This window comes from Dendrobium catenatum, unplaced genomic scaffold (assembly GCF_001605985.2).
Source record: "Dendrobium catenatum unplaced genomic scaffold, ASM160598v2 fragScaff_scaffold_1220, whole genome shotgun sequence".
Lineage (NCBI taxonomy): Eukaryota > Viridiplantae > Streptophyta > Magnoliopsida > Asparagales > Orchidaceae > Dendrobium > Dendrobium catenatum.
This window is the reverse complement of record NW_021319682.1, coordinates 1,684,224-1,711,927: the sequence shown is the minus strand read 5'-3', so window position 1 is coordinate 1,711,927 and position 27,704 is coordinate 1,684,224. Positions and strand designations below refer to the sequence as shown.

Here is a 27,704-nt window from a genome sequence, read left to right as displayed (position 1 = left end):
CAAGAAGAATGTCAATAGAATAAACATTTAAGTCCTTTGATTAGTTATAGTAGTTATCTTTGCATCATAAATAGTATGCAAACAATAAAGAATTTTATCACTTTTTTAGCATTCGTTAATTCTCTACCTAAGGTATACAATGAGGTGACAATTTGTGTGAAATGAGTATACATATCAGTGATAGATTCATTCAGTTTTATATGAAATAATTCATAATCATGTAGAAAAAAATTCAATATATATATTATTTCACCTTGTTAGTCCCTTCATATGTGATACAAAGTCAATCCCAAATTTTTTTCCAATTCTATAGGTAGAGACACATATAAAGTTTTCAAACTTAAGAGCAAAAAAAAAAAAAAAAAAACAATTAAAATATTTAGTGTTTAACTGAGCTATGTCTTTTCTTCTACAGTCCAGTCAGTAAACAGTGTTTTAGTTCCAACACCATCTATAATTCTAGTTGGTCTAGTGTAGCCTTAATATACTAAAATTCACATGTGATAGTCAAGTGATTGAAGAAAAGTAGACATGCATATTTTTCAAAAATCGAAAGGGATGTTATCAAATAATATGGGTCTAATGATCGAATATCCTTCAGGTGTATTACAATTTCCAAAAGTAGTCATAATCGTTTTCAAAAAGTTGTATAAATCTTAATTTTTGAAAGTTGGTTCTAATACCACATAAAAGTACGTATAGGTTATTAGAGCTATCACAATTGTCTCAATGCTAACCAAGAGGGGGTTGAATTGGTAATTTAAAAAAGTATTGAAAAATTATAGAAAACCATTCTTATGATTTAAACAGAATGAAAATTTATTAAAATAAACTTTTAAACCACAAAATTAAAAGTGTAGAAAATAAAAAATATGGCAAAAATAAAATAAAATAAAATAAAATAAAATAAAAATTTATAGTGGTTTAGTCCAACTAGACCTACGTCCACTCCCTGAAGACTCCCTCTTCAAGTATTGCATTATACCAAAGTGACTCTCTTTTTGCTCCCACAACAAGATGAAAAAACCCTTATAATTATTATATCTTCCACCAAACCCTGATGCAGTAGAGTACCATCTTCCTTTCACACCCTCTTGGTGTCAACAGAGAATTGTCGTACTTTCGCACCCTCCTAGGGGGATATACCTTATTTCTTTCTAGTGATATCACTCTCTTGTATTTTTATTCTTTTATAAATTCAATAAAATTGAGTTTTCTTGCCATGTATTATATGTCTCGCTAAATCTCTTATTTTGAATTGATGATGCAAAGAATATGTTAAATACTAATGAAGACTCTTATTTTTAAATATCTAATGATATTTTCACTATTATCCTGTTCTTTATTTCATACACATAGTGATCATATGAGTAATTAAAGTATAGTGTGATGTATAGCTTCGATGGAAGAATGCAAGAATATAACCATGAACATTAAAATAGAATATTGGCATGCCTAAATATAAGATGTTAAATATTCTAACTTCTTAAGGAGATGTTATAATTATAGGAAGTCAGTAGATATCCTTTTCACACCTATAAACTTGATAAATGTCTAGGGATACATATAAATTGAATCATATTACCATGAAGAGTCTAATTAGAAAAAAATATAAATTTTTATTCATCAATCAAAATATATTTTTATTAAATATTGTATCTATTATTCTACCATTTTATTCAGTGGTAAAACCTCCAATTTTTTTTTATTTCAGAAGGATAATTCATACAATTAGAGTAAACGACATATTTTATTATAGTAAACATAATACTTTCTCATAGGTTTGACACACTACTCTATCACTTTAATACTTTATTTGATACGTATACTTGCGTATATTACGTAGGGTTTTGATATTACATATAAAAAAAAAAAACAAAGCATTATTTAGGATTGATATTAGATAGTAACTTTTAACCTTTAGCAGTAAGTTGCTCCGCGAGACAGTTTATTATCATTGATCGGGACAGGAAGCCGCGAAGAAAGGAGGAAGCGTACATTGTGAAAATCGAATCATACACAATGGAGCAAATGCAGGCCAATGGGAAATTGGACGGGCTCGGAGATCCTTTGTGTGGTTGCCACGTGTGGTTGCTCTCTGATGTATGTAATGTCTGAGATTCAGAAAAGAGTAAAATAATTCCTATTACAAAGCTACCAAAGATAATCAATTCTAGGTGAATACATGCAAAAAAAAGTAAGAGGCCAAAAACCTTTAGGGATTTTAATTCCCTAATTATTTACAAACCAAGTTGATGTTTTGAGATGATCAACCTCACTAGAGCATAAGAGGGTAAGAAGATCTCATCATTTACTCATTAAAAACACTACAAAAGAGGAAAATATACTTAAGAATAATCGAAAAGATCAAGAAATTGAAATAATAATCATGACACATTTCGGTGCAAGAGAACGCCAATATAACAAACAATCGCACAACAAAAAAGCTGCCCAGCCGAAGCAATTCCAAAAAACCCACCAAATTCCTTTGAATTCGATCGACAAGGAGGCTGAAAAATGGGACTTTGAACATAAAAAGCATCAAAATCTTACTCAAGGTAAGTACGAGCCAAAAAAAATAAAGTAAAAGAGAAAGTGCAGGACATGAGCAAATGATGTGAGATTTGTAGCAGTAAATAAGGAGAACCAGAGCAAACCTGTATTCGATTAAGCCGAGATTTGATTTGCGATTCGATTATTTCTACCCCGCCTCGACTTGGGTGGGTGGAGAGAGAGAGAGAGAGAGAGAGAGAGAGAGAGAGAGAGAGAGAGAGATCAGAGTTCGTAGTTTTACTTCCCCGCAGACAGATTCAAGACAAGCTCAGACATGTTACGTACGAAGCAGTTAACTATTTATTGTTAGCAATTCCAAAAAAAATTTATAGATGTTTTCAATAACTCCCTTTCTTAATTTAATTCATATAATGGTCATGTGTGTAATTAATATCTAGTATGATGTATTAACTCGGTGAAGGAATATTATAATAATTAAGATTATTAAAATGGAATGTTGGCATACTTAAATATAAGATGATAAATCTTTTATGTTCTATGGAGAAATTATAATTATAGGAAAGCCATAAATCTCCTTTTTTACCTCTATAAGTTCGATATAAATCTAAGGATATATACTTTGATACACATCTAAAAATTGAGTGTCTCATTAGGAAAACTATATTGTCTTACATTCATTAGTCTAAAATATTTTATTTATATTAGTATTTTTTATCTTGCAAGTCTTCATCTATTCAGAAGGATATCTCATGCATCTATATTAGACAGTGGTAGTTTAATTGCAATTAAGCAGAATACTTTTTTGTGGGATTGTCACTCTTATCTATTACTTAATTACTTGATTAACACATATAATTATGTATCTAGTGGCTATTATTATTTTTATATTAAAGAAAATCGAAACATAGTCATATTGTATGCTAGCTTTCTGTGTAGCTCACTGTTACCTGCCAACAAGCCCCCATTAACATTCAAAAAAGCCTTTCACATATAATTGTCCAAAAAAAAAAAAAAAACTAATGATTTGGTACTCGTAATATTATGTATATAAATATAAGAATTAAATACATAATATTTAATTTTTTTTTTTAAAAAAAAATTTTAATTGGGTTTTTTTTTTTTGGAATTGCTGACAATAAATAGTTAACTGCTTCGTACGTAACATGTCTGAGCTTGTCTTGAATCCGGCCGCGGGGAAGTAAAACTGCGAACTCTGAGATCTCTCTCTCTCTCCCTCGCTCCTCTTACTCTTTCTCTCTCTTTCTCTGTGTCGCTCCCCCCAAGTCGAGGCGGGGTAGAAATAATCGAATCGCGAATCCAATCTGGTCTTAATCGAATACAGGTTTGCTCTGATTCTCCTTAGTTACTGCTACAAATCTCACATCATTTGCTCATTTCTATACTCTTTTTTTTTTTTTTTTTTTTTTGTGTTTGGCTCGTACTTACCACGAGTAAGATTTTGATGCTATTTCTGTTCAAAATCCCATTTTTCAGCCTCCATGGCGATCGAATTCAAAGGGCTTTTGTTGGTTTTTTGGATTTGCTTCGGCTGAGCAGCTTTTTTGTTGTGCGATTGTTTGTTATATTGGCGTTCTCTTGCAGTGAAATGCGTCATGATTATTCTTTCAGTTTTTTTATCCTTCCGATTATTCTTAAGTATCTTTGCCTCTTTTGTAGTGTTTTTAATGAGTAAATGATGAGATCGTCTTACCCTCTTATGCTCTAGTGAGGTTGATCGTCTGAAAACATCAACTTGGTTCGTAAATAATTAGGGAATTGAAATCCCTAAAGGTTTTTTGCCTCTTACGTTTTTCTTGCATTTATTCGCCTGGAATTGATTTTCTTTGGTAGCCTCGTAATAGGAATTGTTTTTCTTTTTTTCTGAATCTCAGACATTGCATACATCAGAGAGCAAATCTCAGTGAATATCAACGAAGTTAGCTCCCTACATACAATTTAAAGGCGGCTGCTAATTCACTGCTCACTTTTATCGTCTGGAAGTAATCGATCAATTCATCTGTTGAAAAGGATCTTCTTATTTGGGAAAAATTAGTTGATATAGCTTTTCCTGCTCTAGGGGAAATGGAACCCAAGTCTATGTCAGTCGGAAAGAGGGATACTGTAAGGCTGGGGAAGGAAAGCCAGTTGGAAGAGCCCTTCTGCTCACATGTGGAGAAGGATGAGAACAGATTCTTAGGAACTCAAGATGAGCAATCTCTTGTTTTGGAGAAAGAAGGGGAGGCAAGCGGCATGGGTTTATCAAAAGAAGCGCCAGTTTCTACTGAGGACAATAAAGGAACTACCGGGGTCTACAGATACAGCACCAAAAAACATAAATTTGTATCTTCGACTATACAAGGATTTGATGTCCAAAGGAAGGATAAGGCTCGAGAAAGAAGGCTCAATCGGCAGGAAAGAATTGAGCTTGGCCGAAAGTTTCAAGAGGCTGTGAGCATTTTTGACTGGGATGTTGCACAGAGACTCATTATGGGGGTGGACATACAAATACTCAATGATGCACTTTGCATTGCTCTGGATTCAATCTGGTTCTTGAGCACTAGACAGGAGCTAAATGAGATCACTCGGCTCATAAATTTGATAATCTCTAATGGTGCTCATGACTTCACTAGGGCGGTTTTACGGACATCCTTTCTTGCATCTTGTGTGTCTGCTTGCAAAAGCAGTAAAATGAGTTCTTTAGATACTCAGGCCATTATGGCCCATAGGTAATCCTTAATCATTTATACTTTAATTCATGAAGCTTATTAAAAATCTATAAAACCTATTGCTTTCTTTTTTATTATGTCCTGAAAATCATGCTTTTGTAACATGGACATCTCGTTTTTTTCCATCATTGTTCTTATGAAAGGGGAAAGGGTTTTCTCCGTCCATATTGACTTTTGTCTTCTCTTTTTGTAGAATTTCAGTCAAATATAAAAGAAGGTGAAGTGTTTAATGCTATTGTGAATTTCTTATAGTTATTATTCATGTTTTCAGGATGGGTATTATTAGTATGATTTGACCTCACTTAGCTTTATTGTTAACATTTTTCTCTTTTTCACCTTTATTAGGTTGCATGAACGGCTTCAAGAGTGCAGTGGTGATGAGATTTTGAAAGCAGAAGCAAGTGTTAAAGTTCAAAAGTTTACAGAATGGGCTATGAGATGCATTGGTATCCATTCTCGTGGGCAAGACAGTGTAAATAATGGGGAATGCAAATCACATTTTGAGATTCAGATCCAGTTGTCAGCATTCAGAAGCTTTCTAGACCTTGCAGGGGATCAGCTCACTGGAAAGGACTTCACCGAGGCTTTTGATGCAGCTTGTTTCCCGCTTACTCTGTTCTCAAGTTCATTTGAAACAGGCTGGGCTTCTACAACCTCGGCAGCCACGGTGAGAGGAATGCTGGGAATGTTGGTTGAGGGTGGTGCAGATAATGTCAACCATTGCTTATTAGAAGCCTCTCGTTTTGGTAGCACAGAGCTAGTTCAAATTTTGTTGCAGGTAAATGCTATAGTATGTAAATATGTGCATCTGCTCATGCCAGCAAATTTTGGTGATCTCTTTAATGGCCATTTTTTTCTTCAAATGTTTAATATTATCTGTAATGCCTACCTGATCTCTCTAGTTCTTTGATTTGAAACTTTCCTCTGCTCGTCTTTCTCTATATAGATCTCTTCCCTCTCAGACTGCTTGCCTGCCACAGGTAGAAAGATCTATCATTGAGGTGTTGGTGATTTCTCATTTATAGAGTGCTTTTTACGTTGAAAGAAACATCAAACAAGTAGGCTAATTGTTGCAAAAGGCATAGGATGGGTAACCTGCAATACATGTGTAAGGATTAGGCGGGAGTGGAATAAGTTCTGAGAATAAAGTTGAGATAACCAGATGGCTGGGAAAGAAAAATTAAGGCTGTTTTATGGTTGATTTGAGGTTTGGTCATTGTGATACACTACACTTTTATAAGAAAAATGAAGGAATTGGTGAAACCACAATTAATATCAGCAGATTTTTGTATCAACGGGACGTGTGTGCGCTAGAATCTAATGTCAAATGCACTCTTAGCAAGAAAAAGCTTGAAAAAAAATTTAATCAACTCTAAATAACTTTGATATTGTTTGATGATAATACTACATATTTCATATTTTTCTTGAGCCTAGAAATGAAAAAGAGAATGGATTTCACTATTGGCTCACTAAGAAAGTTTTAATTCTTGATCCTGCTTTTACTGATAAGTAGCAAACCTGTATGAAGCCCTATGCCCCACATACCCCCCCACATCACTCTTTTCTTCCATTGACTACACTTATTTATGATATATTATTTATTGATGTAAGACTTTAAAAAGTTAATATTGAGAGTGAAGCTTTCAGATCTATTTTGTAAAAAAATGTTCATAAATTGTTATATGCATATTCTTATGAAATTATCAATAAAGATGTAGAGCTTTCTGTAGCAATGCTATGTCACTTTACTGTGCACTTGCGTGATCTGTCCCTGCTCCTTATAAAATATTTTTGTTTCAAGTAGGAACAGGGGAGGTGAGGCAGTAGCATTGGTGATAGGCATTGGTATTGGTGTTTCTTTGTAAGGTGATGAGCATTGGTATTGGTGTTTCTTTGTAAGGTGATGGGCAACCAACTCCCGTATATCTGTCCCCGATCTCCTACCGTCGAGCTCCCTCTCCCTCTTTCTGTATATATATATATATATATATATATATATAATGAAATAAAAAAAGAGAAGAAATATAACTAAGAGATTTTGAAATAAGTACCAAAACAAGAGAAATTTGAAGGAAATCCCGGGTTTGATTCGGTCTCCCTAAACTCTCGGTTGTCAATCTGATCCAGCTGAGTGGAAAGAAGACTGAAAGCCCAATTTCGGGATCCAACAACGTCCTAAAGCCCTCGATAATTGATTATCTTTTCAGCTGGACAGATTGAAAGGGTGAGTGCTCTCCCCAACCTCTCTTCGCAGGGAAAGCGTCGGAAGGCTGCTGATTTTCAAGGGGAGTAAAAATATTTTTTAAAATAAAATTAAACCTCTTAATTAATAGGTCGTGTGCAACAAGAAAGGCTTGAAACCAATTCAGAGACCCAACAAAGTCTCGATGCCCTCGACCGTCGATTATCTTTCTAGTTGGGCGGACTGGAAAGGGCAAGTGCCCTCCCCATCCTCCTCTCATGGAGAGGAGAAATTATTAGGTCCGGTCATTGAACCTAATTTTGCGTTTGGAACCCTGCGCTTTTCATGCGCTTTTGAAGTATTTTTGCAAAAGGACAGCTAATATGCGCTTTTACTGTGCATATTAGCTGCCCTTTTACCGAGTATTTGAAAAACGCAGCAAAAGGGCACCAAATACACAATGAGTGAGATTTTGTTGCGCTTTGCTACACTTTTGATGAATTTTTTCAAATACTCAACAAAAAGCAGTTAATATGCAATTACAAGCGCATATTAGTTGTCCTTTTGCAAAAATACATCAAAAGCGCATGAAAAGCCCACGGGTTCCGAATGAAGATTTAGGTCCGTTGACCGGACCTAATAAGAAACTGGATTATGAGTACTACTCTGAGCCAATTAATTTTGAAACTACCGCAATCATATCATGAATCTCTCATATCGGAAGGGATCAGTAATATTACCAAATAGGAATTGATACACAACAAATTGGAAGGGTTTAATATATCTTTCATATTCCGAGTTCAGGAAACATATACAACAGAACATTTGACTTTTAATTGTCATTTGATGTCTTGCAACAAAGAACTTCTCTAGGTTCCCTTATGAAAGCTCTTCGAAAAATCTTTTTCTATGTGGAGATCAGCTTAGATATTCTTTTTATTGATGGACATGTGTCAAGACTTAGCATCTCTCAGGATCTTTGTAGAACTGAACAAGACCCTTCGAACCTTGTAGTTATTCAGATGGATCTAGCCATCTATGCATGTGCAGAGATTATAAGAATTACAAGAAATCTTAGTGAGCAATTGTGTTTAACAATAAAGTGAATCACAAATTGATTTGAAAAATTAATAATTCTCATAATTCATTAAGATCTTATACTCAAAGAAATTGTGAAATTATTTAGGCCACACTCGCTTACGGGTAACAACAAATGACTTGTAATGAATGTAATTTGTTGTGCTGTTATACGGGCAATATCACCAAACTTGTGAGCAGTAAACTACAATTCACCTGTAAATGGGAGTAGAGAATTTGTAGTGTCCAATGATTATCTTATGGACATGGACAAGAAGCTCGTACAAAACAAACCAGCATGTCTAGGGATAGTAGTGGGGAACATCTAATGCCTGCTACACTTCATCTATGAGTAGGAGCAGGGGATCAGTAGTGCACACAATCAGCCTGTAAGCAACAATAGGAGATTCATATCAAATGGTTTAACTCATAAGCCAGAACACAATTTCCTAGTGCCTACTGAATAAGCATTTTCTAAATGCCATCGGATCCGTAACACTTGTACGAGTGGACAATAAATCCAATCTATATATTAAAATAAATCCTGCATGTGCTCCGATCAACCTGTTAAAGTTAAAACACAAATGTATAAGAATGCAGTGCATGATCAAATACTCACTAATATAACATGCTATTTTCAAACTAAATAAAACCCGCATGTGCTTTGATCGCCACATATGATTCCTAAATCCAACGGTCTGAAAATGCTGCGCGGGTCAAATATTTAAGTCTCATTCTCCTCAATGAGAGCACTGGAGTCGATCTGACTTGAATCATAAAAATACTTCTCAAATTTCTAAGAAATACAAGTGACTTTAACGTCACCCTAATGATGGACGTGTTAATGGAAAATCTCAATCAGAGTGGTTAAATCTCAAATCAATAAAAATCTAAATCCTTAAAATGAAGTCTATCATCTAAAAAAATTTAAAACTTAAAATCATCTACCTCCCACAACTATTTGTCGAGGGTGATAAATTTGAAATTGATCTTAACTTATAAAGAGCGAATGTCATGTCGGGTGTATCACTAAGATTCATGCTCAAATATTCTCTTACCAGCAGGGACGTTGCATGTGCCCTATGATTGGGTGGTTTTGCTACAAGATGACCATTATATTACGATCACGACCGAAACTCATATGTTCCCTAACGGTGTCAGACCCTTGAGTAATGAATCATAGGGTATATTCGATAGGGATAAAACTCTCTATCAGCTAAGGTGGATTCATATCTATCTCCTTAGACAAACACCACCCTAGATTTACAAGGTATTCGTGGACGAAGCAACCTATGGCTGCTTATAAGGTACCTTCTGTCAGGCTGGTTCGACTATCTCCTCTGATTAAGTAGACCAGGGACTATGATAGTTCGGAACGACAGAACCATGGGATCTTGATCGGGCTTGTCTTAATTCCCCCTATCACCTACTTTTAAGTTTATGTTGATAAACTTTAAAGTCTCAAACTCCAAAATTCATATCCCAAATTCAAACCCTAAAACTATTGCTATTATACCCTGGATTTATGACCTATGCGATCTCTTTAATGACTAGCCTTAATCAAAAGTTCTCTCTCATTATCGGGAGGAGTAATTAACTATAGGGGCTTGCGCCTATAGGAAACCTAAACTCATATCATAAGGTCCTCACAAAATGAGGGCGAAATCTCTGCGTAGTGTCTTATCTAAAACCCAATATGCCTTCTAAAAATTCACTAGGAACCTAAATCTTGTTAAAACTCTCTGTCGTCATAAATAACAAGAAAAGTGACAGTGTAAAGTGGCTGGGGCGCAACGAATTTTCGGAGCCCACAATTATCTTGTCCAAAGCCTAGGTAAAAATCACTAGAGGCAGGTTTCTTTGAAGCTTGCCATGGAAACTCATCACAGAGCACTCATTGGTAGGACAATAGTTAATGACAAAAACTTGGAAAATAGAAGACATTGTTTAGGATTATAAGATTTTTGTTACTGAATTGTGATAAAAAGCATTCATGTTAAGATTGCAATATAGACATAAAAAGTTGTCATCACTGCATCAATTACAGGAATTTAAACAAATTAAATGTAGAAGATACTATGATAATATGGTAAGAATAAATTGATTGCTAGAAATTTAAACAAAAGTTATAATGTTTTTTTAAATATAGTGGTTTAGAGCTGTATGGAATGTGTCAAGCTTTTGTCAAAATGCTGCTTAAGTACCGTTGTTGTTCTTAAAATACAAAGTAAAGCAAACCAAATGGTCCAGTCTAACATAGTGTTTACTTTGTTGATGTTTTTGGATGTTCAACAAGGGTGTCCAACATGCACATGAAAACACGTTTGAAGGATTCATGCTTCTTAATTTGGTTTATATTAGAACTAGTTATGATTGCCAACTCTATTATTTTGATAAAAATAAAGCTAGGCAACATGCACATGAAAACACGTTTGAAGTATTCATGCTTCTTACGTTGGTTTATATTAGAGCTAAGTTTGATTGCCAACTCTATTATTTTGATAAAAATAAAGCTAGGCACTTTTTAAAATGCTACTTAGTCATTAGTATATATTTGAAAATGATAGAAAACAATATTTGAACTCCTATCAATGAAAGCCTTTCAAACTCTTGTTTGGAAAAAATGTGGCAATCAAATAACAAGCCATTTATTTGGGAATCTTTTCCATTCATTCCAACAAATGTTATACAATGATGCATAATATTTTTGATAATATTGTATGATGATGCTTAATATTTTTTTGATAGTGGTTCACACCGAGGACTAAAATCTGAAAAGCAACGCAAGGAATAGAAACAATTAGAAGTTAAAAAACAACGTAATAAAAAGGATATTAAATAAGCAGACCGCAACCAAGAGGGAGGAGAGAGGCTTTTAGCACCATACAATAGAGGTTGAAGAAGACTATGGTCAGGGGAGGAGCTGGTTGACTTCTCCAAATGAAGAAAGCTAGATAACAACCATGATTCTTTCAAGCATTCACACATCTAAAAAGTATCCTAAGCAAGCCTTTACATAAAAGCATGTCCTTCTATATGTTTACTAAAGCAATCAGATGGAATTAAAAGGACCATTATATCCCTCTAGATATATAAGGAGTGCAATATCCTTATCATATGAAATAAATGATAATACAAATTTATCATATGACATAAATAACATAACATAAAATAAACACTGAATATAATGACACTTATTTGAACATATCAAGCATCAACTATTCTCCTACAGCAATTTTTATTGATTAGAGCATGTGATTCTGAACTGATTTGATGGGTTTTTTCCTTTAAACTATCTACCCCACCTACCACTTTTGACCAATCTCCTTGGCAGTTGTCGCCCAAGATGATCAAGGGAATCATTATCATGGTGGCTATTCTAGTGGTGGATTCGATTGTGGCTGAAGTATTTTCCTAGAGTTACCTCATGAACATTATTGGGAGAAATTTGGCCATCCTTCTTGTGCTCATTATACTTCTACAAACAGTCAAATTGCAATTACCTTCTTTGGTGCCTCATTCTTTGAATCAGATACCTTTACTCAAGAAATATAGGATTATGAGCCAACCCTTTAAATATTTCATGTTGTTTCTTCATTTGGATGCATTGAAGCTACCTCTACCAATATGTCTTGGGTTTTAGATTTAGACGTCATTCCCATTATGATAGGTAACCGCAGACTCTTCTTATCTAGCTGCATGACCTCTCTTTCTCCAATATTATTATTAACAGGTCTCCCTCTCCTATATCTAAAGAGGGTATTACACATCATTTGAATGCTCTATCTTTCTCAGGTGTTTTATTTTTCCCATAATTTTCGATGAACTTATTATCTACTCTCTTCACTTATAAAAACTCATAATTGTACTATAACATTTAAGCCCTCTTATTACATCTTTCAGTATTTCAACAAGAAGAAGATGATTGTTAGAGTCTACTACTTAATGATACACATTCCTTCCACCCTCTTATCCATTGTAACTCATTTTCACTAACATTTGTGGTTAGGTTATCCTCCTCTTAGTAGACTAATGGATTTTGTTTTTGTTTCTTTATTTCTGTGCAAACATGATTCTCACGTTGTGAGTTTGGTAAACTCCATAGCATGTCTTTTACATCTTCTTGGCCATTGTTCTCTTCCTTTTGGGATAGTTAGACATTTGAGGTTCTAGCCTTGCCTTACTCAACCAATCTAAGATTATGCTTATTTGTAACACTTATTGACTATTATCTAGAAGTGAAGCTCAACAATTCAAACATTTGTGAGATAAAAGAAACCGCATACTTATGTCAAGATCAAAGCATTGGCTTCAACTTCAAACGATTTATAGTGATTTGGCTTCTCTTGATTTATGTTCACTCCCGGAATCCTCTACTCAGTGATATGGTTGCTCCCTCTTTTGGGATCAAATTAATTTTCTATTAATGGATTTCACTTTTAATTTTTATGTTAATGGCTCTACTGATTGGTACAAAACTTGACTAGCTACGAAAGGATTTATACAAACTCTTTGGGATAAATTATTTAAACCTTTTCACTGCCCGATTACTTTAATCAAAATTATTAATGTGTACATCAATCAAGGATGGACTATGCTACAACTAGATGTCAATAATATCTTCCTCTTTAGGGAACTTGAAGAGGAAGTCTGTCTGTAGCAAACTAATGGCAAATGTTGCTTAGGAGGGGAAATACATGCTTTCTCAGGAAGGTTATCAATGGACTTAAACATAGTCAATGGGGTTTGTTTGAAAAACTTTATAAAGTCCTGAGATAGGCCTTTATAATAGCACCACAAATCATTTTTATCTTCATAAACATAGACCTTCTGTCTCCATCATACTATTTTATGTTGATGACATCTTAATACTACATATTTGAGGTAAAACACTACTTCCATAAATTCTATCACCAAAGGTATGAAATGATCAAAGTATTTTCTTGAAATTGAATTTACTTAGGTAAAAAAAGAAAGGGTTATCACTCTCTCAATGGAATATGTTATTTATTTTATTGAAGAAAGGATACCCTTATGGATCCTTGTACCATATATGAAAATAAAAAATTACTTGGTGATCCATCTCAATATTGAAAGTTAGCTGTTAGGTTGATTTATCTTATTATTATTAGGCATGAAATTTCATTTGTCGTTGTAGCGGTTAATCATCACATGTATAATTCAAAACAAAAGGAATTGAAAGGCAGTACAATGAATTCTTTGGTATATTAAAAATTTTCTGAAATTGGTTCGCTCTATACTAAAGTTGAGGACTTAGATGCTGAAATATTCATAGATGTCAATCATAGTGGTTTAGTTAAAGGTAGAAAGTCAGCCTTAGGATATTATATTTCATTGGAGATAGTCTAGTCATCTGAAAAAGGAAACGAAAAGCAAACTATTGTAGCCATATTTAGTGTTGAAGCTAAATTCATAGCGATAGCTCATTTTATATTTGAAATGATGTAGCTTAAAATTCTCTTAGGAGTGCTAGATTTTTCTGATACTTCGCATATGATACTATATCATAACAATATTTCCACCATTTGTATTACTAACAATCTTATTTTTCATGAATAATCTAAACATATTAAAAGTTATTATCATTTCTTATGAGATGTGCTTTCCATGAAAAGTGTGTCATGTTTTCAATTTGGAGCAAGCATTGAATATGTTAATCAAAGCTGTTGCTAAACCTTTTTTCTCATTTATGTAACAAGTTAAGAGTTGCCATACATATATATGATCTTTTGACTCTTCACGAAGGACCAAAATGGTTCTTGACTATTTAAATATCCCATTTTAGTACTTGGCTTTTTAAATAGGGACCTAAATGATCCCACCAAAGGATTAATTTGGTCTTTATTTAAAGAGTCAATGGACCAAAATTATAATTTATATAGTCAGGGAATATTTTGGTTCGTTAAAGAAATTTAGGGACTTATTTGGACCTTTTCTCTCTCTCTCTCTATCTATATATATACACTCTATTTTGAAGGCGAGAATTGACTTTATTTCAGTATTTTGTAAAGAAAAGTAATAATTTTGGAAGGGTTGATTTATATCTTTATAATTGAAGGATACTCTTCTCTCTATTAGTTTTCGTATCCGATTCTTTTTCATTTTTTAAATCCTTAAGAGGGATGTGATGAATGCATGCATCAGTGCTCCTATCCATTAGAGTTTTATTTGGACAGTTATGCATGCTTATGGTACTTACGGTTGCAAGTGCAGTTTTCCTCACGTGCAAATTTTATTATAGTAACAAGCCTATGTTGATTTAGAAGCATCATTGGCTCTTTCAAGCTTTAAGTAAATGCAGGTGCTTTGTGAGCCTTGTTTATTTGGTCCACACTGACATTTAAAAAATTGTCTGTGATGCCTTGAAAAGTCTTGTCATTACTATTAGGTGCTTGACTACAGAGTACAAAATTCTTTTGATTTCTTTTCTATGTCCAACTCATTTATGGATTGTATTCAGCCTGTTGATTCTACATATTTAGTAATGGCTTACTGATTCTTTTTGAAAGGGAGTAGTTTATGCTTGAATGCTATTTCTATAGGAGATCATAATGTTTTGCCATTCACTAACGTAATGGTTATATGACGTTCAAATTAAGCGTAATGAAGAGCCAAGCATGGCTGGCTGATCTGATACACTAAGATTAGCACTCCATAAGTTTTATATATACTTATGGTTTTTTTGGACATTGTTTTTCTCAAAAATAGCATGAACCCTTTCAATTAATCTGTTCATTGGCATTTGACCATCAGTGATAATATACTGTTTGATTATTCATGTAATAATCATACTCATCATGATCATCATCATTATTAGCCTTATTGTAGCTAATTTGTGACTAGCTTTATGATTCATTCTTCTTTCAAATTTTTTTTTTGAGTCATGTTATGTGTAAACTTAAAGTTTATTCACGTTTTAATTTTTTTTTTTTTTGTAATTTTTATAATAACTCTCTGCCATGTTATTTTTGGTCGAGTCATTTTGGTTTCTATCCATTCACAAAGAAACTGAAAAAAAAAAGAAAGAATACACTTTTAGGTGCTCTCCATTTTATTTGCTGTAATAGAAGTTCAATAGCTTTTGCATCTTCTGGTTTCTTCATGGGCATTACATGGTGGTGTGAACATATAATAAACATGGATGTTTTGGGGCTTGCCAATGAAGTACAATATTATAATTTAATGATATGCATTCATTTTGGCATTCAATTTTTTTTTTTTTATGTGAATTTGGTCATGCTAAATCGGATTCCTGGTCAGCTTTGTTATATAAAGTTCTTTGATCTATGAAGTCTAGTGGAACTCCTTTAATTTTTTGGTAACTGTTCAACTCAACATATAATGGTTTTGTTTGCGGATGTAAGTTATGTTTCGTAGATAATAAAGCAATAGTTTACCTTTCATCAATAATCATAAGTGACTTAAATATTTGTGTTATGAAAATCATTTTAGAATTGAAATTTTGTAATTTTGAATTTTAAATTTGAAAATTGAATTCTATTTTTTAGAATTTAGTTATGATTATCTATTTTTATCAATTGGATCCTGTGTATATACTTGTGTCTATGATGTCATCATATTTCTTAGGTTACCTTGCTCCAATATTGGGATATTTCTAATTGTTTGCTTTGTTTTTGTGGTTGCTGTTTATTTTGCTGCATTGTTTTCCATTCATAGCTCCTTTCTTTTTTTAATTTGACTTCTCTATTTTAGATCCTGTTGTTCCTTTATTTTGATTTTTGCGGCTTTTGCAACTGCTTCCTTCTAGCTGTCTTTGTAGTTACTATTTGACCTTTGGCTGTGCTTGTGTTTGTTCGCGAGCATATTACATTATCTTTTTTAAAAATATTTCAAGAACTTCCGTTCTTTAATCCAATAGCTTGAGTTTTTCACGTTGCATGGCATTTAGACTTGATACTTATTTTTAAAGTGCTAGGTGATGTGAAGCATCAACTAAGCAATTTGTCCCTTTCCATAATCATTATAGATAGCCCTATCCCATAATTTGAGGTCAGTTTTATGAATAATCTATTCATTCCGACTAAGTACTACATGAGATATTTACTCTAATATACATGTCTTTTTCATAGCTAGCTATTTGATTTGGCCTATCAAGTTTGTTTTATATTCCTTGTGCTTTCATTCTATCTGTCTATTTTATTTAGCATATTTTATACTTTATTGTTGTTGCTTAGACTACATAAATATATTTTTCTTAGGTTTATTTTAATTAGTACTATATTTTATCATCTCTTTGATATAACTATTTTTCAATATAACTTTTCTTGTTTTATGGCTTGATGCCCAAACATCTTAATATTCTTATTTTTATGACACTTAACTTGATTAATAATTTCTCTGTTGAAATAGTTAGTTTTTATTCATTTGTTTCTATATCTCCGTGATGTTCTCTTATGACGTAGGATGAAGTAAGATGTTTTTTTACTTACATATCTTTGAATTTAGAAGTTAAATCTTCATTAATATACCTATTCTTTTCTAAAGTAGATCCAATGTAATATCACTTATAGGTTCTCTTATGTTTTGCATAATTATTAATTTTGCAATGAAGTAGGTTTGGAGGTGTGGTTGTTATGGGTGTAATTTGGATAAGGTCTAATCGATTCCATCTAGGGGTGTAAGTGAGCCGAGCCGGCTCGTGAGCCGGCTCGAGCTCGACTCGATAACGAGCTCATATTTTATTTTCAAATCTCAGCCTTCTCCGATGGCGAGCTCCACGTGAATGAGGCAGATTTCTTCTTCGATGGAGAGCTCCACATGAATGAGGCGGATGGACGAGGAGGAAGACTTGCTCGAAGGCTGCCCAGACCGCCGAAGCTCGCGAGCCGGCTCGAACTCGTTAACAGTGGAACGAGCTCGAGTTCGAGCTCGAGTTCGAGCTCGACTTTCGAGCTCGACTTGAGCTTGAGCTCGAGTTCGAGCTCGCTTTCCGACTGACGAGCTGAGCTCAATAGTGTCAAAACTCGACTCGACTCGACTCGTTTACACCCCTAATTCCATCTAAAGTTGTTCCCCATATTAAATATGTTTCATCATTATTGTAACTAAAACTGACCTAAATTATGTTGTAACAGAATAATATCCCATACTACAATTTTTCATTATGTTCTTAAGTCCACATAGTACTCGTGTATTTGATATGCCTTTTTCAAAGATGAATGCTTTAGCCTTTTTTATAGCCTCATGAAAGATAATTAAATCTCTCCAATTCAGTTACAACAACATTATAATTAACACTCAATTAAATAAAACTAGCTTGCAATACATAATTTTTATTGTTTATGTTTCAAGCAACTTGCAAGTGAGCGTATTGAGTAATGTACTGCATCACTTTTAAACAAATAAAACTTACAAATTTATGGTAAGATTATTAATGATACATTTAGGTTTTTTGAATCCTTCATTTAATTTTTTTTAAAATAATTTCAAGAAATTCTTAGGTATTCATTTGGATCATCTTCTTCTTGTTACATGGCTTGCGAAGTTGAGAACTAATCGATCATCTTTGTTCTACATATTTAAGTAACCCAATCCAGTCATCACATTTTAGAATTGACTCATATTAGTTGCTTTGGTTTGGGTTGGGATGGTTCTCTTAGTATTTTGCCCATCCCTCCATTCTGATTATGTGATTATAGGTTCAACCACAAAAAAAGGTAACTTAAAATTTAACGGTTAGCATGCATATTTCACCCCACTTACCTCATTGAAGCTTCATGTACTCAACTATGAATTTTTTCTTTAATTATAAAATTTGTTTCCACTAATATTTCCTATTATGTAAATACTGTCTTTAATAAATCTTGAACCTCAAATCTCTTAAAAATTTCTTTTATTTATGAAATTTTTTTGCTTTTGAAAGACCTCAACCATCAAATCTATGTCATCCGTTTATACCATACATCAGATTATATCATCTTAAATATTTTTTATACTTGCTGCATACCCATTACTAGAAGATTAGGATTTCTATTCTTAGTATAACTTATATAAATGAAAATTGGCCACACCAAATTTACTGATGGCAATCACCACTTCATGCACAGTTTTAAGCACTTTAGCATGCCATTAGCATATATTTTATCCTTGATACCTTTGCGTACTTTTTTTCGCTTAAAACACTTCAAAGTAACTTTAGCTAGTTGTACTTTATTAAGATCTGTATGTTGTTTTTTATTTTTGTTCTATCAATTGATCTCCAATATAATGCCATTTTTTCTTGGTGTTTGTCCATTTCCCTTCTCCTTTAATTATTATTTTATGACTACCACAAAATTGATTATCTCTTCTGAGCATTTGTATAGAAATATATTTTTCTCCATCGATTTCTCATCTCCTTAGTCTTTAGGATTTTTTAAGAAAGAAAAATGTTGATCATACTGATCAAATATCTCTCATAGCACTCCAACTCATTAAGCCATATCTGCATCTGAAGTTGAACTTTTATGCATGTTGTTTAAGCTAAAAGAGCCTCACCTTTTTTGGGGTTTGTCTGTATATTTAAATACCAAATTTATTTTAGTTTGCTAAATAATTCCCTCATCAAAATTTTCATTTAATTTCTTAAAATAACAGTTTTTAAATATCTTCACTTTCTTTTCATTTTTAACTAAAATTTTATTATTTACACTACTAATAAGCCTACTTGATAGAAGCTCTAAATCTACCATCTATTGTATTTGTTACAATATTTATGTTTTTTTCTACTTAATAACTAACTTGTTATATATTTAATCTAAGCCTCTAGATTTCCTCTCTATTGTGCCCTTCCATGTTATTCATTTTTAAAGGATAGATTTTGTAATATGTGTGCTCGGTTGTGTAGCTTACCAGGCCAGCGCCTTCTATTATTTGGCACTTTATAACCCTTTTTTTTCATTTTGATTTTCCTTTTTTTTCCACTTTTGCATAATTAATGTTCAATATATGTTAAATTGGTTTGAAATTATCATGACCTCCATCAATTGATTTATGTATTATTCTGCTTTATTTTTATATCTTTTAATGCTTTTATGACTTAGTTATGATGATCTTTTTTTTTGCTTCATCATCATCATTCTTCTACTTTATTTTTTATTTTTTTTTCATGCATTTATGACTTTGTTATGATTATCTTTTTTATTGCTTCATCATCATCATCATCATCATCATCGAAATCATGTTATGTATAAGGAAGAGGTAGACCTAAAAAGACATGGTTAGAAAATATTAGAAATGATCTTTCTTTTTTAGATTTAAACGAGAATTTGACTGTTAGCAGGACAAAATGATGAAAAAGGTTTCATGCAGCCGACCCATCGTAGTGGTACAAAGGATTGATGTTGTTGTTGTTGTTGTATTCCTATTATGTGTTTTATTTGGTGATACAGCTAAATTTATTTGTAGTAAATCATATTGAATGTTTTCTACCCATATTATCTTGGGCCTACTTTTTTGCTTCCTAATATTTTTATTCAATTTTATCTTCTCATTTAATGAGTGCATTTTCTACCTGTCATTGTAGATATCACAACCAGTTGTGTTGGTTTACAATTATCTTATCTTGAATAATTGTCACTCTGATCATTCCTCTAAGTTAGTCCTTCATCAGCTTATCCTTCCTAGTTTTGCCACTTAACATTCTCATTTTCGCCGTGCACAGTTTTATATCAACGATTATTTTATTATCCAACATTTGAATCTATATTAATATAGTTAGCCTGATTATGGTTTTATAAAATTTTTGTATATATATATAAGATGGTACTGTCTCACTTGGTACTCTTGATGATTTTGATGGCAATTTCTGCTTATGTTTTTTTATTTGACGATATCCCAACACTGATGACAAAGCTAAAGTTTTGGGATCTGTGCCCATTGGAAATAAAAAAGTAAACTTTCAAAAAATTGTGTAGAGTAGGCAAACAAAATCATATCACATAACCAGTAAAGCAAACTTGGATCTGCTCACATTGGTGTTACTTAATTCATATGTGATTCCAGCCCTGGCATACTCTCTTCAAATTCTATTTTTGAGTAATTAACTAATCTGATAATTACTGAGTAAAAATCAATTATGATTGGACATCAAAGTTATCTACCTTATATTGGTCAGATTGCCGAAAGAAACAACTTGGATGTGGATATTGATCTCGCACTAGGCTTTGCTTCTTACTACTGTAAGATTGGAACCATGGAATGCCTGGTAGAAGAGGGTCATGCATCCGCATTTCTTGCTCCCTTAATGAAGGCAGCAGAGAGAGGCTGCAAGCCTGTTGTCGAATGGTTTATCAACCATGGATGCACTGACATGGAGCTCTGCCTGGCCTTAACTGCTGCAACTTCCAACAGCCAGGTTGACATTGCTGCTTACCTTCTTCCTTATGTGCCCCTGAATGTACTTTCCACCCTAAGCATAGAAATACTCAAGAAGACGGCCGAGAGGGGCAGCGGTTCGCTTGACGGAGTAGCTTTCCTCCTCCGTTCTAACTTCCTTGGTGATCCTATTGCAACCTATGCTGTTGCGGATGACTTGGCTACATCAGATGATGCTGGAGCAGAATCGATGGAGCTCAGTGCCTATCTGAGGGAATATTGGTCAGAAGCTGCATTTACTGAAGGTATGAGATTAGGGCAGGAACATTATTTGAACTTCTCACGAGTCCTAAGACGAGGCGAGTCGCCAATTTGCTTGAGCGACTTGCCAGCGCCGCTATCAGCGGCGATCGCCTTCCTTCCCCTCTATAGGGAATGTCTAAAGGCCGGCGGACCATTGCTGCCGCAAAAGTTGAGAGGGGAGCTTGTGGAAGCTGTTAGGAGGCTTCAAGGACTACCATTTGCCAATGCTGGGAATTATGGTTCTGAGCTTGTGGAAGTTTTGGAGCGAAATCTGCCTTCATTCTTACTTCCTGTTCGATGCATTGGTCATTGAAGGTACCTGCTTTGACCAAGAGTGTATTGTATCAAAGAACAGCATAGTTTTTTCAACGGTTCTTTGATCCATTATTTTATTAGTTTATGGTGCGACTGTTCCAGTGTTGTTGAGAGCTTTAGATGCTAACATTCTTGTGTGTTTGTGTCTCTCTCGCCCTCTCTATATATGTATATGTATGTGAAGATTTTGCTTGTTGCATATGTAAATGTTTTGAAGAGCTAATTGAATAACGGTCGTGGAGATTTTGTGCGTCAACAATCCACTAGGCATCATAGCAACTTCGCCAATTTGATACGAAATGAGCATATACGTGAAAAGGTTGGAGTAGCTCCAGTAGAAGATAAGATTAGAGAGAGTCGCCTTAGATGGTTTGGTCACATAAAACGGCGGCCTTCCAATGACCCGGTTAGGAGAGTAGAGGTATTAGATTTGACTTATGTTAAGAAAGGTAGAGACAGACCTAAAAAGACCTGGTTAGAAAGTATTAGGAATGACCTTTCTTTATTATATTTAAACGAGAATTTGACCTTTAATAGGACACAATGGAGAAAAATGATTCATGTAGCTGACCTCACGTAGTAGGATAAATGCTTGATGTTGTTGTTGTTGTTGTTACAACATTCTGTCACCTTCAACAGTGTTAGGTTAGTGGAATGAGGTATTCTTTCAACTGAATATTTATTAGAGAATAAAGGTTGTGAGGCACATTTCATACTTGCCTTTGATGATGTGTTTAATGTTGATGGCGATGTACCTTTATTTGATGGTGCGCACTTTGTGAAAAATGAAAAATTCCTTCGGAGGATAGAGAGGAATTTACATGTTTGGAGTTTAGTGTTGTTATAGAATTGTATTTTGGGTGCTGTAGGAGGATGGAGAGCTAACAACAAAAACTATTTAATGAATATGATTGAAGTGGTTTAGTCTTGTTGTTTTCACTTTTTTGGGGAGTAAGGCCTAGTTTGGAATGATTTTTTTATTATTTTGTAAAGTTGTTGCAAATAAAGTAATTCTTATAAGTTATAGAAAGTAGCTTCCTAGCAAAAACTTTTTTTGTAAGTAGCGAAAATAGTGGTAAAAAAATTTATAGTTATCAGTAAGAAAGTTGTTTGAAACAAAGCTAAGGTTTCTTTTGATAGTTTTCTAGCTGTTTTTAAGCAGTTTTTTAGTACAAAAATTTTTTGTACTAAAAAATAGTTTTATAAAACAGAAAGAAAGCTGCCACAAATGAAGCTTATATGAGTTGCGGTGCGAATAGGGCTGCAAACGAACCAAGACGAGCCGAGTATGTGAGTGTTCATATTTGTGTTCATTTAATATCAGCTTGTTCAAGTTTGGTTCATGTTTGTTCGAGCTTTATTGTTTGTGTTCATGTTTGGTTCATTTAAATTAAGAAGTGTTCATGTTCAGTTCATGTTCGTTCGTTTAGTGCTTATCAAGCTTGTTCGCGAACATATTTAACAAATTTTTTATCGAGCTTAATGTCGAGCTTGTTCACGAACTTCAAATGATGTTGTTCGCGAACATAAATGAGCCGAACGCATTAGTGTTCAAGTTTGTTTATTTAAGAATCGAGTATTTAAAATATTGTTCAAGTTTGTTTATTTATCTAATTAAACCATCACAAACGAGCTTTAATCGAACCGAACAACGAGTAGCTCGTCGAACGTTTGGTTCGCTTGTAGCCCTAGGTGTGAAGTTCAAATAAGAGAATTTTAAGTTGGTAGACTTGAGGGGTAAATATTTATATAAGTTAGATTTTGAACCACATAAAAATTCCTGTATTTTAACATCTATGATTATTTACTTGCATTTTATTATTTATTTATTTATCAAGCTTGAAAACTTATAATCTTTTATGTGAAGGACCGTCGAGGATTAGGGGCGGAGTCAAGATTTTTTTTTTATGTGGGGTACAAATCATTGAAGTAAAAAAAAACACTCAATCTTTTTCATTCCGGCTTGGAACCGAAATTGGCTGTTCAATTTTTTTTTTCAATCATTAGATTCATAATAAAAAAATAAAATTTATTGTAAAGCAAAAAAATTTATAATTTTGAATACTAAATCTTGAGATTCTTCTTATCTATCATATATAATTAAAATTAATTAAAATGCTTCCAAAAACTAGGAAACAATTAAACTCCAATTATTATTGATTTTGATTTTTATGAGAAATAAAGTGGTGCAGTGACCGAAAGGGAAGCAAAGCTCTGGATAACAAGAGAGGAGCAATAGAACAGTGAACCAAATACTAGTAATTATATATCAACCCCTTTCCTTTTGTCCAGTACATGCATTAATATTGCTATACTATATCAGGTCTAGCGAAGTAAAAAAAAAAAAAGAAGAAGATATTTCTAATACTCAAATAGAAAAGTCCTAACAGAATTCTGGTATAAAAGATAGTGCTAGAGGTCTTATATGAGGCTGAATGCTGCTAGGCACATGTGCGCCGCATCAGATCTCTCCGGCTTCAGATGGACTCGCTTCCAGCGAGATGCTTGTGACACGAGCATCATCTAGTGGATGGTATGAGAAGATATCAGCTACATTGAAAGTAGTAGAAGTTTTAAAGTCCGGAGGTAAGTCCATAATATAAGCATTATCATTAATGCGTCGTAGTATGGGAAATGGTCTGATCTTCTTCAGATTGAGTTTGGAGTGACTGCTCGATGGAAAATGATCTTTACAAAAGTGAAGCATAACAAGGTCACTTGGTTGGAAGACTTGAAGCCGTCGGTGTTGGTCAGCATGTTGCTTATAAAGTACATAAGATGTCTCCAGTTTGTCTTTGATATCCTTTTGCACTCTTTCAGCTTTCAAATTCAAGATTGGGTCTTCATAAATTCTTTCCTACAATATTGAATTCCAGCAAACCCCTTACCGAATTTTCCACACTGATTTTCTACCACCTAAAATTTTGCACACACTATTGTTAAATTCTACACACACTATTTAACAAAATGCCATTTCTATCAACAACATACCCATTTCAAAACCCAAAATCTAAAAGAAATAGAATCTGAGAAGAAAACTACTATTTCTTTCAAATTTTTGGAATCTTACACATCCCCCCCCCAACACACACATATATATATATATTCATTACCCTGCTCTCTCACCGCCAGCAAGTCCTAGCATCTCTTCCCTTCCATTTTGTTGGCATCTTTGAAATTTCAGCAAACCTTCTTTTACTAGATAAAGAAATCCAGAAATCCTTCAACAAACAACTAGATCTCTTACTTGTTTTTTTTTTTTTTTCACAATTTGCTGAAGTAGGCGCACGATTTCTACACAGTTAATTATGATACAACTAGTAAGCAGCTCACCCTTTCAGACTTCACACCTTTTCCCCACAATTTCATCTATTTGTGGTTCAAGCTCAAAGTGCCAGTGAGTAAATACATTAGTGCTTAGGTATTTTTTTAATATTTTATATCTTCTTGTATCTAATGCTCCACTATACAGAGATCAATCCAATTGTATCTAATGCAATTGGGAGCAAGCCCAACCACACGATCAACTATACAGAGATCCCATCCTTACATGTGCTGATTAGTGGGAAAGCTATAGTATTTAATAATAATAGATTCTTCTAATAAGGCAAAGCTTCTACAATAATTGATATACAATATATTAATGAATTATTAGTGCTAAATTAAACAGTAATGAATATACATACACTTAGACACTTAGATCATATTTTGCATATGCTTATATATGCCAAAATACTTGGAATTGAATGAACAACATTTATAGAAAATTTAGACATACTTTATTTTGAATATTTCGGGTATTAGAAGATGGTTAGGCATCTTTGTATAAACAATAGATAAAGGGTATTGACTTGTGGAGCGGTTTGTCATAGAGTTGATGCAAATTTAGCTTGGCCTACGAATTCTTTCCACAGTTTTGGATTTTGCTGAACCAGGCAACGAAGCATACTGCCTAGCTAGCGTGTAGTTGACAATCTCTGTTTGTCCATCGGTTTGCGGGTGATATGCCGACGAATGTCTGATATCTGTTTTGAGTCTTTTCCACAACTCACGCTAAAAATGGCCATTGAATTTGACGTCTCTGTTGGAGGTGAGGCTCATTGGTAACCCATGCAGGCGCACGATTTCCTTGAAGAAAATGTGGGATATATTGAGTGCATCAAAAGTATTCTTACAGAGAATAAAGTGAGGCATTTTTAGAACCGATCCACGACTACCATAATGGCATAGAATGGTACTTTTTACAGGGCAATTCTAGGATGAAGTCGAGGCTTAAATCCTCGTAGATAGAGTTGGGAATGGGAAACAAAGAATATAATCCAGTGTTTTGAGTAGTACCTTTAAAAACTTGGCAGACATGGCATCACTCAACGAAACAGATGAAATATCGACAGAGGTGCGGCTAGAGAAATCGGGATTAGAGATACTGTAAGGTTTTATCCCTGCCCATGTTTGTGGCAAATTGACATTTCGATGCATTAAGGAATAGTTTACTTGTCCGCAGTGTTTTAAAAATTTTATTGAGATGGTCTATATGGTCAGGAAGGCATGAACTGAAAACAAGTATATCATCGAAGTAGATGACGCAACACTTATCCAAAAATGGCTTTAAGATCTCATTCATATAGCATAAAAATGTATAAGGGTCATTGTATAAATTGAATGGCATCACTTTACTATTGTATAAGCCTTCTTTGGTTTTAAAATCCATCTTCCATTTGTCTCCTTGCTTGATCCTAATTTGATGGTAGATGCTGCGTAAATCTAACTTCAAAAAAATAGAAGCACCAAAAAGTTTGTCAAGGAAATCATTAAATCTAGGCATCGAAAAATGGTATTAATTTTATCATTATTTTGTTAATAGCGTGTCTATCTATGCACATTCACCATTGACCATCTTTCTTCGGAATGATGAGTGTCAGTACAGCGCATGGACTCATACTCGGTTGTATGAGTTGTTTCTACAATAGTTCATCCAATATTTCTTAAAAAATAGAGTGTTGCTTCGGGCTCATGAGGTAGTGGGGTTGGTTCATTAGAGAAGCTCCAGGAATGAGCTCAATTTGGTGTTGTAGCTGGCGTAGTGGGAGTAAACCAGTAGGAAGTTCAGCTGGCATAATGTCCTCATATTCAGTTATTAACTCTCGGATAGGGGTAGGAATTGATTTCAGCTTATTAATTTCTACACAGTTAATTATGATACAACCAATAAGCATTAGTCCAATGAGTGTTGCTTCTTTTGTCTTAGTTTATGTTAAAGCTAAGACATGGGTGATGTACACCACTGCCTTGCCTTTGCTAGCAACAGTTGCAGCTAATGACTTATTAGGGAGCAGCTTGATTTTTTTTTCCACTCAAAGGAATATTTATTTAAATGACAGTTGCTCCACTATCAAATTGCCAAGGCCTTCCCAAGATTAAATGACAAAGATCCATGTCTAATTCATCACATAAGACTTCACATGAGTAGTGTTTACCAATAGTAAAGGTGACATTGCACATGTTTGAAATGGGATCTCCATTCCTTTATGGACCCAACTGATTTTGTAAGGATTAGGATTTTTTATGGTTTTTAATTATAATGCACTCACCACTGTGCTAGAAATGATATTTTTGGTTTAGCAGCTGTCAATGAGTAGTTCACAAACTTTATCATTAATAGTGCAACCGGTGCGAAATAAAGCATTTTGTTCTGACTCCATAAGAGATCGAGGGTCTAGTAGATTTTTTCTAGGACACAAAGAAGTGTTCGGTATCTCCCATCAACTATTCTTCTTCCAATTCAATATCTCCTTCCGTTGCCGTTGCTTCAGTTTCATGTTCTCCATCCAATAACTATAATTGTTATCTAGTTGGACACTCATGTTGGAAATAACATAAGCATTTCAATGTGGTTGGTCTCGCGTATGGGTTCCCTTTCACATTGTTTCTCGAAGGGCATGATCCCTTCGCATTTACAACTAGAATTTCCATCCCACTAGTGGTTGGCGGACCAACTAGTCGTGGTATTTTTGGGAATGTGGCACCTATCTTACTAATTTCTGGCCACACCTCATTTACAGATCGGCAGGTGGTGTATGAACTCAAGTGACACTGAATTTGAGTCTCTGCCTTTATCAGAAAATTGACCCCTGGGACAACAACCAAATGGAGTTGAGTTCAAGTTTATCTTTAATGGCTTCTCGCAAACCACCTATACAATAAGCTAACAGCTAATTTTCCACTCATTGAGGTTGTTCCACGCACTAAGC

At 34.0% G+C, this 27,704-nt stretch overlaps 1 protein-coding gene across 3 annotated transcripts; it reads left to right on the top strand.

The window, feature by feature from the left end:
* Positions 1-3,687: 3,687 nt before the first annotated feature.
* LOC110111879 (ankyrin repeat protein SKIP35) lies at positions 3,688-21,716 on the top strand. 3 transcript variants are annotated; one of them, XM_028699168.1, is made up of 6 exons: positions 3,688-3,856; positions 4,192-4,270; positions 4,407-4,476; positions 4,592-5,240; positions 5,586-6,018; positions 20,636-21,716. In XM_028699168.1, the coding sequence occupies exons 4-6, from the start codon at positions 4,597-4,599 to the stop codon at positions 21,449-21,451; spliced, it is 1,893 nt and encodes a 630-aa protein (XP_028555001.1). In that variant the 5' UTR covers positions 3,688-3,856; positions 4,192-4,270; positions 4,407-4,476; positions 4,592-4,596; the 3' UTR covers positions 21,452-21,716. The 3 variants fall into 3 exon arrangements, with proteins under 3 accessions (XP_028555001.1, XP_028554999.1, XP_028555000.1); XM_028699166.1 differs by lacking the exon at positions 4,192-4,270; XM_028699167.1 differs by lacking the exon at positions 3,688-3,856 and having other exon boundaries at positions 4,186-4,305.
* The last annotated feature ends 5,988 nt before the right edge of the window (positions 21,717-27,704 follow it).

Bases quoted from the DNA above. Each gene is read 5' to 3' on its own strand.
- LOC110111879 (XM_028699166.1), top strand. From the start codon at position 4,597: ATGGAACCCAAGTCTATGTCAGTCGGAAAGAGGGATACTGTAAGGCTG. The intron at 5,241-5,585 runs GTAATCCTTAAT...CACCTTTATTAG, and splicing joins CAGGCCATTATGGCCCATAG to GTTGCATGAACGGCTTCAAG. The intron at 6,019-20,635 runs GTAAATGCTATA...TATATTGGTCAG, and splicing joins TAGTTCAAATTTTGTTGCAG to ATTGCCGAAAGAAACAACTT.